We start from the raw sequence: 13,764 nt of genomic DNA, 5'->3' as shown, positions 1-13,764 counted from the left end.
TCCTGGAGTTCAGTTACTAGTGGTGTACTGTAAGAATCTGTTTTGGGTCCACTTTTGTTTGTCATTTTTATAAATGACTTGGATGAGGGCATAGAAGGATAGGTTAGTAAATTTGCGGATGATACTAAGGTCAGTAGAGTTGTGAATAGTGACGAAGGATGTTGTAGGTTACAGAGAGACAGAGATAAGCTACAGAGCTAGACTGAGAGATGGCAAATTGAGCTTAATGCAGAAAGGTGTAAGGTGATTCACTTTGGAAGGAGTAACAGGAATAAACAGCACTGGGCTAATGGTAACATTCTTGGTAGTGTAGATGAGCAAAGAGATCTCGGTATCCAGGTACATAGATCCTTGAAAGTTTCCACTCAGATTGCAAGGGTTGTTAAGAAGGCATACAGTATGTTAGTTTTTTATTGGTAGAGGGATTGAGTTTCGGAGCCATGAGGACATGTTGCAGCTGTACAAAACTCTGGTGCAGCCACATTTGGAGTATTGTATTATAGGAAGGATGTGGGGGCTTTGGAAAGGGATCAGAGGAGATTTACCAGGATGTTGCCCAGTATGGAGGAAAGGTTTTAAAAGGACTTGCTGAGAGTCTTGAGGCTTTCGTTAGAGAGAAGAAGGTTGAGAGGTGACATAATTGAGACATATTAGATAATCAGAGGGTTGGATAGGCTGGACAGTGAGAGTCTTTTTCCCTGGATGGCGATGTCTAGCAGGAGGTGACATAGCTTTAAATTGAGGGGTGATAGATATGACAGATGTCAGAGGTAGTTTGTTTACTCAGAGAGTAGTAGGGGCGTGGAACACACTGCCTCAACAGTAGTAGACTCACCAACTTTAAGGGCATTTAAATGGTTATCGGATAGGCATATGGACGAGAATGGAATAGTGTAAGTTAGATGGGCTTCAGATTGGTTCCACAGGTTGGCGCAGGCCTGGGCCGAAGGGTCTGTACTGCGCTGTAATGTTCTATGTTCTATGCCCTTTAGTTTTGGACTCTCCTACCCTGAGAAAAAGACCTTGTCTATTTACCCTATCTATACCGCTTATGATTTTATAAACTTCAATTAGGTCACACCGATGCTCCAGGGAAAATAGCCGATTCAGCCTCTCCTTCTACTTCAAACCCTCCAACACTGGCAATATCATTGTAAATATTTCATGAACCTTTTCAAGTTTAACAACACTTTTCCTATATCAGAGGACTGGAACTGAACGCAGTATTCCAAAAGTGGCCTAACCAATGTCCTGGACAGCGCAGCATTACAACCCAACTCATATATTCATTCACCAATAAAAGCAAAGTGTACGAAACGCCATCTTCACTACTCTGTCTATCTGCAACTCCACTTTCAAGGACCTATGAACCTGCACGCCAAAGTCTCTTTGTTTGGCAACACTCCTCAGCACCCTACCATTAAGACAATAAACAATAGGTGCAGGAGTAGGCCATTCTGTCCTTCGAGCCTGCACCACCATTCAATATGATCACGGCTGATCATCCTTAATCAGTATCCTGTTCCTGCCTTATCTCCATAACCCTTGATTCCACTATCCTTGAGAGCTCTATCCAACTCTTTCTTAAATGAATCCAGAGACTGGGCCTCCACTGCCTTCTGGGGCAGAGCATTCCATACACCCACCACTCTCTGGGTGAAGAAGTTTCTCCTCATCTCTGTCCTAAATGGTCTACCCCGTATTTTTAAGCTGTATCCTCTGGTTCGGCACTCACCCATCAGCAGAAACATGTTTCCTGCCTGCAGAGTGTCCAATCCTTTGATAATCTTATATGTCTCAATCAGATTCCCTCTCAGTCTTCTAAACTCAAGGGTATACAAGTCCAGTCGCTCCAGTCTTTCAGCGTAAGGTGGTTCTGCCATTCCAGGAATTGACCTCGTGAACCTACGCTGCATTCCCTCAATAGCCAGAATGTCTTTCCTCACGGCACGGTGGCACAGTGGTTAGCACTGCTGCCTCACAGCGTCAGAGACCTGGGTTCAATTCCCACCTCAGGCGACTGTGTGTGGAGTTTGCACGTTCTCCCCATGTCTGCGTGGGTTTCCTCCGGGTGCTCCGGTTTCATCCCACAGTCCAAAAATGTGCAGGTTAGGTGAATTGGCCATTCTAAATTGCCCGTAGTGTTAGGTGAAGGGGTAACTGTAGGGGAATGGGTCTGGGTGGGTTGCGCTTTGGCGGGTCGGTGTGGACTTGTTGGGCTGAAGGGCCTGTTTCCAAACTGTAAGTAATCTAATCTAATCAAATTTGGAGATCAGAACTGCACACAGTACTCCAAGTTTGGTCTCACCAGCTGCAGAAGAACCTCTTTGCTTCTATACTCAATCCCTCTTGTTATGAAGGCCAGCATGCTATTAGCCTTCTTCACTACCTGCTGTACCTGCATGCTTACCTTCATTGACTGGTGTACAAGAACACCCAGATCTCTCTGTACTGCCCCTTTACCTAACTTGACTCCATTTAGGTAGTAATCTGCCTTCCTGTTCTTGCCCCCAAAGTGGATAACCATACATTTATCCACATTAAACTGCATCTGCCATGCATCTGACCACTCACCTAACTTGTCCAGGTCACCCTGTAATCTCTTAACATCCTCATCACATTTCACCCTGCCATCCAGCTTAGTATCATCAGCAAATTTGCTACTGTTATTACTAATACCATCTTCTATATCATTAACATTTTTATTGTAAAAAGCTGCGGTCCCAGTACTGATCCCTGCGGTACCCCACTGGTCACTGTCTGCCATTCTGAAATGCAGCCGTTTATCACTACCCTTTGTTTCCTATCAGCCAATCAACTTTCAATCCAAGTCAGTACTTTGCCCCCAATACCATGCGCCCTAATTTTGCTCACTAACATCCTATGTGGGACTTTATCAAAAGCTTTCTGAAAGTCCAGGTACACTACATCTACTGGAACTCCCTCATCCATTTTCAGAGTTACATCCTCAAAAAATTCCAGAAGATTAGTCAAGCATGATTTCCCCTTCATAAATCCATGCTGACTCTGACCTATCCTGTTACTACTATCCAGATGTGTTGTAATTTCATCCTTTATAATAGACTCCAGCATCTTTCCCACCACTGAGGTCAGACTAACTGGTCTATAATTTCCTGCTTTCTCTCTCCCACCTTTCTTAAAAAGTGGTACAACATTAGCCACCCTCCAATCTGCAGGAACTGATCCCGAATCTATCGAACTCTGGAAAATAATCACCAACGCATCCACAATTTCTCGAGCCACCTCCTTCAGTACCCTGGGATGTAGACCATCAGGCCCCGGGGACTTATCAACCTTCAGACCTAACAGTCTCTCCAACACTAATTCCTGGCAAATATAAATTCCCTTCAGTTCAGGTCCTTCAGCCACTGTTACCTCAGGGAGATTGATTGTGTCTTCCCCAGTGAACACAGATCTGAAGTACCAATTCAATTCTTCTGCCATTTCTTTGTTCCCCGTAATATATTCCCCTGTTTCAGTTTTCAAGGGCCCAATTTTAGTCTTAACCATTATTTTTGCCTTTCACATACCTAAAAAGGCTTTTACTATCCTCCTTTATATTTTTGGACAGTTTACCTTCATACCTCATTTTTTCTCTGCGTATTTCCTTCTTAGTAATCCTCTGTTGTTCTTTAAAAGCTTCCCAGTCCTCCGTTTTCCCACTTATCTTTGCTATGTTATACTTTTTCTCTTTTAACTTTATATGTTTCTTAACTTCCGTCATTAGCCACTGCCACCCATGCCTCCTCCTAGGATATTTCTTCCTTTTTGATCCTGCATCTTCTGCATTATACCCAGAAATATCCGCCATTGTTCCTCCACTGTCATCCCTGGTAAGGTTTTGCACCACTGAACTTTGGCCAGCTCCTGTCTCATAGCTCCATACTTCCTTTATTCAACAGAAATATTGTCACTTCCGATTGTACCCTCTCCCTTTCAAATTGCAGATTGAAACTTATTGTATTATGGTCACTACTTCCCAATGGCTCCTTCACTTCGAGGTCCCTGATCAATTCTGGTTCGTTGCACAATACCAGATCCAGAGTTGCCTTCTCCCTGGTAGGCTCAGCACCAGCTGTTCTAAGAATCCATCTCGGAGGCACTCCACAAAGTCTCTTTCTTGAGGTCCAATACCATCCTGATTCTCCCAGTCTACCTACATGTTGAAATCCCCCATAACAACTGTAGTAACATCTTTGCAACAGGCCAATTTCAGCTCCTGATTCAACTTACATCTGACATCCAGACTACTGTTTGGGGGCCTGTAGATAACTCCCAAGAGGGTCTTTTTACCCTTAGAATTTCTCAGCTCTATCCATACTGACTCTACATCCCCTGATTCTAGGTCCCCCCTGCGCAAGGGAGTGAATATCGTCCCTTACCAACATGGCCACCCCACCCCTCTGCCCATCAGTCTGTCCTTAGGATAGCACATGTAGCCTTGAATATTCATTTCCCAGGCCCTGTCCACTTGAAGCCACGTCTCAGCTATCCTCACAATATCGTATTTAGTGTCTAACTCCTGCCTAATTTGCCTTACCAAAATGCAACACCTCACATTTCTTTAAATTAAACTCCATTTGCCATTCCTTCGTTCATCAACCCATCTGATCAAGGTCTTGTTGCACTCTGAGATAACCTTGTTCATTGTCAGCTACACCACCAATTTTGGTGTCATCTGCAAACCCACTAACAGATCTTTCTGTATTCACATCCAAACTTTATATAAATGACAAAGCAATGTACACAGCATTGATCCTTGCAGCACACTGCTGGTCACACGTCTCCAGTCTGAAAAAAGACCCTCTATCACTCTCTGTGTTCTCCCTTCAAGGCAATTTTGTATCCAAATGGCTAGCTCTCCCAGTACTCTATGTCATCTCACTTTGCTAACCATTGTACCATGTTGAACCTTGAGAAATGCCTTGCTGAAAGCTTTTTATAGACACCATCCACCATTCTGCCTTCCTCAAAGTTCTTTGTCACTCATGCCATACATGCTAAATAAGGAGCTTAATTTGTAATGATAAGTGAAACGGAATCCATAAACTTGACTTGCATCCACTGTAATAATTTAAAATATAATTTTCTGATCTTTTAAGTCGTTATTTGTATATGAATAGGTCAAGGTAAGATTGAATCAATAATATTTGAGGTAAAAAAGTTGAAAAGTTTAGACAGTGATTTTGAAAGTGTTGGTGTTTCTATGTATAGCTGCAAAGCATGTAAAGATAATTAGCTGTAGCTAATTTGTATACAGCAAGTTCCTGAAAATAGCATGATAATGATTATCTAATGTGTTTTACTGGTGCTGTATGAGAGCTACATACATAAATATAATTTAGAAGGGTGACTAGATTGAGTGCATGGACTCTGAACAGCCTTAGTAAGGTGGACACAAAAAGGATGTTTCCTTTTGTAGATGAGTCCAGAACCAGGGGCCAATTTTTAATTATGGGTCACCATTTTAGGTTAGAGATGATTTTCTTTTCTTGCTTAGAGAATTGTGAGACTTTGAAATCTGGGCCTTAGAATGAGCCTTAGATGATATTTGAAGAGAGGTCATCAATTTTTTTTTAAAAATTCAGAGGAAAAAGGATTTGCTTATTTATCAATGTGGTCATTATAACAAGGTCAGCCAGGAAGTTTTCCTACAATGAGTTCCTTGATTGGGGCTATTAATCTGGTCCAATTAGTGATTCGAGTACCAGGGGAACCTGTACTGTGATTTTTGATTAGGTTAAAATGACTGGCAGATGCAACTGTCTTTGGTTTAATCCTTAATGAGATGCTGAGAGAGAGTTTGATATATGGAATTAATGATGTAACCATGCAAAAGTGCCTTCAAACAGGCACTACAACTGGCTTTGTCATTGGAAAATGCAGCCAGTGAAGCATATGAGTTACAGGGTATTCAATGAAAATGGACAACCTTTCCAGTCCAACTGAGCTTGGGAACACCACTTGAGTGAAGGAAATTGCATTACCTCACTCAGGGACTCTAGGTCAGCCCACTGCAAAATCCCAAAACAAAGCCAAGCACAGCCAAATGGTTTGACAAATGAGCAGGACCAGTCACACTGATTGTGAGCCCGTTGGGTCAACTTGCCTTTGTAGATTTAAACAAATAGTAAACTGCTTTTCCCAGCTGGCAAAGTACCCAATCCCTCACAGAGAGGATTTATACACAAAGCTGGTAGGGGGACAGTCCTTCTTGAAGGTCAGACATGAGCCATATGTACTTACTACTACAGTTAGATGAAGATTGTCAGAGGCATGCTACAGTTAATACCCACAAGGGTTTGTACCAATATACAAGACTGCCATTTGGGGTATCATTAACCTGTGCAATTTTTCAGTGAACAATGGAGGACATTTTCCAAGGACTACCCCAGGAAGTGTTAACAAGAGGGAAGACCAATAAGGAGAACTTAAGAACTTGGACATAGCCCTTAAACATTTCTCACAGGCAGAGAGTACACCTTAGAAGGGAATACCTTAGAATGTGTGATCTCGGCATCCCAAGTGATCTACTTGGGCTACAGAGTTGACAATACCGGGTTACATTGGAAGATAAAGTGAGGGTGATCAAAGATGCTCTTGCTCCCAGGTCAGCACCGGAGCTTAGATCTTTCTTTGGGTTTGAGAATTATTAAGGAGTGTTCACACATCCTGGCTCCTTTGCATCAACTCCTAAAAAAGGGTCAGCCTTGGAAATGATCACTTAGGCAAGCCGTTATGTTCAGGGAAGTGAAGTAACTGCAATTGTCCTCTAAGGTGTTCCTTCCTATGATCCCAAGCGAGGTCTGGTATTGACATGTGATGTCTCTCCGTATGGCATTGGGGTAATATTAGTTCATGGGTGGATCAATGGAGAGGAACACCCAATAGTTAATGCATTCAGGACTTTGATTAATGCAAAATGTAAATATACCCTGATAGAGAAGGAAGGTTTTGTGGTCATATTTGAAGTCAGAAAATTGCACCAATATAACAACTGACCTCAAACCCCTGCTAGGTCTACTTAAAGAGAACAAGACAGTGCCGTCCACGGCTTCAGGCCGAATACAGCGGTGGACTTCAATACTAAATGCATATAGTTACAAATTGGAACACTATCCAGGAGGCCAAGTAGTGAAAGCGGATGCTTTGAGCTGCCTCCCACTGGCAGATACACCACCGGTTGTACCGCCACTGGAAGAGTCTGTAATGGTTTTAAATTTTCTGGACATGCTTCGAATCATAGCTGACAATATCAAACATTGGATGCAGTAAGATCTGGTCCTGGCAAAATTGAAACAGCTGGTGGTGATGGGGGAAACCAAAAGGTCCTCACAACCAGAATTGAATCCGGCGAGACCAGCTCACAGTATAGGCAAATTATTAGAGGCGTGATTCATTGGGTGAAATGCTTTGACATATTTCAATAATGATTCTTATTGAAAGGTTCTGAACATAAATGGTATTTTTCTTACTCTTCTTTGTTGTCAACTCATTACATTGCATAACTATTGCTCCTTGAACATTGTTTGTCAAACTTTAAAAATTATCATTTTTAAATGCCTCCTTGGCAACACCTGTCCCAATCTCTATAATCTCTTCTAATCCTTCAATCTTCTGTGCTCTTCTCATTAATTCTAACCTAAATTGCTCTAACACTGCTCCAAATCGTGCTCTACCAATGGTAGCCATAATGGTACTAAATTCTGGAATTCTCTCCCTAAACATCACCACTTATCTATCATTCTTCCTTCCTTTATAACAATTTTTTAAAAACTACCTCTTTGACCGTATGTTTGACCATCCGACTAATGTTGCTTTTGGTAGCACAACTTCTAATTTTACTTTGCAAAGCTCCTGAGAAGCAACTTAGGTCATGACAATCAGTTAAGACATAAATTCTTGTTGAAAATTAAATTAACAACAAAACATCACATCCTTCCAACCATGATTAAATGGAGTTGGATGACTCTCTGTGTTGCCAGGAACAATAATGAAATCAAATAATGTGGTCTTATGTAAGAGTACTTCATTTTTATTGATTGGCTGTAAGTGACATATAGTGCCACTCCCTAGACTCAGTTACAGTCAACCAACTGCTGTGTGCCTGGAGTGCCTAGACTCAGACCAGGGAAGAATGGCAGATTTCCTTTCCTAAAGGGCATTGCATTAAGTGAGCATTTTATTACAGATTTTTATTGAATTCAAATTTCACTATCTGTCATCATGGGATTCAAACCTATGTCCTCAGAAAAATTAGCTAGGATTCTTGGTTACTAGTGTCAAGAAGTGTGGTGCTGTAAATCATCTCCTGCTCCTCGGATGCTGCCTGACCTATTGTGCTTTTCCAGCGCCACACTTTTTGACTCTGATCTCCAGCATCTGCAGTCTTCATGTTCTCCTTGGCTACTAGCCTAGTAATAGAAGTGACATTATCACTATACTATCTGGAGGCAGTTATCTTTCCACCTTTCCACAAATTTAAATATACTATAGATTTTTGAGCTTGGGGATATCATTTTGTACTTAGTTCTAAATAAGATCTCATCAATCTTAGTTGAGGTGGTGAAATTCTATACTCTCACAGTTACCATTCTTACATTTAAACACCAGGGGATCAATGAATGTGCCAGATTTATTGAGGGATGACAACTGAGGGATTCCTGTTTTTCCCTGTAAGGGACAACACTGCATTTCTGGTAGGAGATTCTGATCATGACTCCTTCAGAAATGTGGACTGGACCTTTTAAATCTAACAGGTCTGTTTTGCTGCAGGAGAGCTGGGGGTTGGGAGTCAAACTATAATGCCTTTTTCAGTGGCGATAGTTTCCATGTTCAGTGATTCAAATGAGCAGCAGCACAGACAAGCAGCTTCTGTGAAAGGATAAGTACGTAAGGCAACTATGGGGATAGAGTGCCAAAGATCTTAGCAGATAGAGTGATGTTACTCTTAGCTAGCACTATCCAATGGTTCATGGAATGTGAACAGCGCCGACCTACTTTGTAACAGGTAAGATGAGACCCAGCGTCCGATATAGCACAGCTCCGATCACATAATAGGTCGAGTCATCTGTTTCTAAAATGTATGGAAAAACAACATTGTGAGGCTCGTTCTATTAAATTTCAAATCGAGGCATTAGGATGTTAAAACAGTCACTTCTATAACAATATCAAAACAAAGGAATAAAATGTAGAATCACACAATTCAATAAGGATCATCTATATCTATCAAATATTTTAAAATGAAAGTGTTATTATCATTAGTAAAAGAAGCAAATTAAGATATATGATTAAATATTTCAATTAAAACTAAAGAAACCATAAGATTCCATCCATGAGATTTATAGCTTGAGGCTGATAGATTCTTGAGCACTTTGTTCAGGAAGGAAGTTAGAGAATTTCAATCTTTGTAAACCTGTACAAACTTTCTTTTGGAGCCTAAATATATTCAGAAAAGCCCAAAATACTAAGTGCAATGTGCTGGAAGTTCAAAATGTATGCACCATCTGAGTCTAAATCCCATTAACATTTAAAATGGCTTCATGAAATTTGGGTTGATTCAAGATTCAGTATTAAAGGAATAAAATAATTTTCAATTTTTATGACCCAAAGGCAGTACTGAGCACCACAACTGCCGGTACAGATTAGTTGCAGTCCAGTACTCTCTACAATGACCTAAAATATACCAATAGAAAAAACAACAGCTGGTTGAGCCAGTTTCACAATTGCAAGCAGAACCAAAGCAATTCACAACAATAGCATTCTATTGACTAGACATTCACTAATGTAATGTTGGTAAACATGGCCACCAAATTTAACAAGCAAATGCCATGCAAAATGCCATAAAATGAATGGTCATTCATCTGTTTTGACATATTCGACGAGGAGTAAATGTTAGGAAATCACTTAAAGTGGGTTTTTCCTTCCATAAAGATATTTCACCCGGTGTAGCAATTTTGAATGTTATTTCTCATGACATAATAAAGCATAGCTATCTTTTAAAACTAAATCCAACAAATGCTTATTATCGGTGGCTATTGTATACAAACATTAATGGTAGTGTCTGGGCTATCATTAAGTTAATACATTACAACTAATAAGTCTACTCTCAGTAACATACAGATGTACAGCACAGAAACAGACCCTTCAGTTTCACATGGTAGGCTGCTCTGGAAGGTTAGATTTCATGAAATCCAGGGGGACCTTGCAAATTGGATACAAAATTGGCTGGATAGGAGGAAGCAAAGGGTTATTAGTAGAAGGATGCTTGTTGGACTGGAGGCATGTGACTAGTGGAGTGCCTCAGGGATCGGTGCTGGACCCATGGCTGTCTGTTATCTATATCAATGATTTGCATGAGAATGTACAAGTCATAATTAGTAAGTTTGCAGATGACACTAAAATATGAGGTATCGTGGACAGTGAAGAAGGTTATCATAAATTGCAGCAGACCTTGATCAGCTGAGGAAATAGGCTGAGAAAGTTTAATGTTGATAAATGCGAGGTCTTGCATTTTGGAAAGTCAAATCAAGGTCGGAGTTTCATGTTGAATGATAGGGCCGTAAGGAGTGTAGTGGGACAGAGGGATCTTGGAGTCCAAGTGCACGATTCTCTAAAAGTGGAATCACAGGTAGACAGGGCAGTGAAGGTGGCCTTTGGCACACTGGACTTCATCAGTCAGGGCATTGAGTATAGAAGTTAGGAAGTTATGTTGCAGTTATACAGGACGTTGGTGAGGCGACAGTTTGAGTATTGTGTTTAGTTTTGGTCACCTTGTTATTGGAAAGATATTATTAAACTGGAAAGAATGCAGAAGAAATTTCCAAGCGTGTTGCCAGGACTCAAAGGTCTGAGTTATAGGGAGAGGTTGGACAAGCTACAACATTTTTCTTTAGAACACAGGAGACTGAGGGGTATCTTACAGAAGTGTATACGATCATGACAGGCATGGATAGGACAAACGTACTTAGTCTTTTTCCCAGAGTTGAGGAATCAAGGACTATAGGGCATCAGTTTATGGTTAGTGGGAAAAGAATAAAAGGGAACCTGAGGGGCAACCTTTTTTTACACAAAGGGTAATACAGACATGGAATGAGCTGCTAGCGGAAATGGTTGAAATGGGTACATTAACAATATTTAAATACAGTTGAATAAAACATGGATAGGAAATGATTAGAAGGATATGGGCCAAATGCAGGGAAATGGGGTTAGTGTGGATGGATCTTTTGGTGGGCAGTTTGGGTCAAAGGACCTGTCTCCATGCTGTAGGACTCTGTCTCACCTTGGTTTCTTCTTGTTCAGCACGCTATCAGTCTCACAATCCCACTTTTGAATGTACTGCTCTTTATGAGGTATGACTGCGCAGGAGTTACTGAATTTAACATTGAATCACTGAATCTAGCTACCTAGCCTGCACCCCATGGACATTATGGGCAATTTAGTATGGCCGAACCAGTTAACCTGCACATCTTTAGATTGTGGGGAGATAATGGAGCACCCAGAGGAAACCCATGCAGATACGGGGAGAATATGCAAACTTCATACAGGCAGTCATCAGAGGGTGGAAACGAACCATTGAACCTGGCACTGCAAGGTAGTAGTGCTAATTAGAGCTAAGTAAATTGGCCTGGTCCTCACCTTCCAGCCCACTAATCGCCAGATACAGCGCATTATCCTCTGCCATACTCACCATTTACAGGCAGACCCCACCACCAAGGATATATTTCTCTCTCCACTCTTAACTGCATTCCATTGAGACCATTCCCTCCGCGACGCCTTTGCTAGGTCCACGCCCCCCATCAATCCACTCTCCACACTTGGCACCTTCCTTTGCCATTGCAGGTGGTGTAAAACCTGTGCTCACACCTCCCCTCTCACCTCCGTCCTAGGCCCCAAAGGATCTTTTCACATCCTTTAGAGATTTCCCCGCACATCCATCCACCTCATCTACTGCGTCCGGCGCTTTCGATGTGGTCTCCTCTATATCAGAGAGACAGGATGCCAACTTACCCAGTGTTTCAGGGAGCATCTCTGGGACATCCACACCAAAAAACCCCACTGCCTTGTGGCTGACTGCTTCAACTCTCCCTCACACTCCTTCAAGGACAGGCAAGTCCTAAACTGCCTCCACTGCCAAATCAAAGCCACTTGCCAACTGGAGGAAGAACACCTCATCTTCTACCTTGGGACCCTTCAACTATATGGCATGAAAATTGACTTCACTGGTTTCCAAATCTCCCCTTCCCCACATCATTGCAGGGGGTAAAAACAAGGACTGCAGATGCTGGAAACCAGAGTCTAGATTAGAGTGGTGCTGGAAAAGCACAGCAGGTCAAGCAGCATCCGAGGAACAGGAAAATCAATGTTTCGGGCAAAAGCCCTTCATCATCGCCTCATCACTGCCTTCGTGATGTGTCCTACCTGTCCATTTTCCTTCCCACTTATGAGCTTTACCGTCCCCCACGGACTTATTACAATTACCCCAACCCTAACTTCATTTCACCTATCGCCTTCCCACCTACCTTCCCTCCAGCCCCACCTCCAACTATTTATCTCTCATCCTCCTTCCCCCTCCACATTCCTCATGAAGGGCTTCTGCACGAAACTTTGACGCTCCTGTTCCTCAGATACTGCCTGACCTGCTGTGCTTTTCCAGCCCACCCTTTTTTGACACTAACTAAATTGACTGTCAGCTCTCGAAGGCAGGACATCCTCCCCAGATTAAATAATTACTGTTGTTTCAAACATAAAATGTCAGGAAGCCAGATTTTGGGTGGACAAACTCCTGTCAACTTTTCAGTGTAGACCCAGGACATACGGCACCTTGTAAATTACAGCTTAAAGAATCATTCTTCCACAGGAAATTGACAAGTTGACTGGAACATTGTTGTTTTATGCTGAGACTGAAATGTTGAAAGTCTTTCTCTGCAATACCAGCGAGCTAGCTTACTATCCAAAGGTTAGTACTGGTTAAATTCACAGCCTGATTCTTAGTGAACATGAAGTAAAATAATAAAACAATATGAATCCAGATACTACACATGCATATGTAACAGTTACTGGAAAAGCGATCAGCAAGAGGATGATGTTAGCTTTGGGTGATAATTTAAAACTGGCGATATTGTTTACTCGCTCATTAAAAACTATATTTAATTATCTTTCCAATTGGAACCATGAGAACAAAAAAAAGAGCTGGTGGCGGGGGGGGGGGCAAGGTGTCAAATGGATGGTCAATTTGACATCATAATGTTTATACCACTACCCTCAGGAGAGAAATTCTAACTGTGTTTCCTCAATACTATCCAGGAAACCAAAGCCAACAATAGTACCCCTAAGATCACACTATAAGAGTGACAGTACTGAGTTAGGGCATCTAATCTATTAGGAGAAAGTGAGGACTGCAGATGCTGGAGATCAGAGCTGAAAAATGTGTTGCTGGAAAAGCGCAGCAGGTCAGGCAGCATCCAAGGAGCAGGAGAATTGACGTTTCGAGCATAAGCCCTTCTTCAGGCTAAGGTAAAAGGTAGGGAGGAGGGACTTGGGGGAGGAGTGTTGGGAATGTTGGGTGGAAGGAGGTTAAGGTGAGGGTGATAGGCCGGAGAGAGGGTGGGGGCGAAGAGGTCAGGAAGAAGATTGCAGGTCAAGAAGGTGGTGCTGAGTCCGAGGGTTGGGACTGAGATAATGTGTGGGGAGGGGAAATGAGAAAGCTGCAGAAATCTGCATTCATCCCTTGTGGTTGGAGGG

At 42.1% G+C, this 13,764-nt stretch overlaps 1 protein-coding gene across 7 annotated transcripts in view; it reads right to left on the bottom strand.

Moving 5' to 3' along the window:
• adgrb2 (adhesion G protein-coupled receptor B2) overlaps positions 1-13,764 on the bottom strand; it is an 805,995-nt gene that overhangs the window by 299,113 nt on the left and 493,118 nt on the right. For all 7 annotated transcript variants that reach the window (XM_043717943.2, XM_087976927.1, XM_087976929.1 and 4 more), the window contains one exon: positions 9,022-9,097. In XM_043717943.2, coding sequence (XP_043573878.1) covers positions 9,022-9,097 — 76 coding nt within the window. The remainder of the gene's footprint in view (positions 1-9,021; positions 9,098-13,764) is intronic.

Source organism: Chiloscyllium plagiosum, unplaced genomic scaffold, assembly GCF_037043375.1.
Source record: "Chiloscyllium plagiosum isolate Xiang-an unplaced genomic scaffold, Cpla_swu_hap1 HiC_scaffold_30, whole genome shotgun sequence".
In the NCBI taxonomy this organism is placed as follows: domain Eukaryota; kingdom Metazoa; phylum Chordata; class Chondrichthyes; order Orectolobiformes; family Hemiscylliidae; genus Chiloscyllium; species Chiloscyllium plagiosum.
Note: the sequence above shows the minus strand (reverse complement) of the source record. Positions and strands in the feature narration are given on the sequence as shown.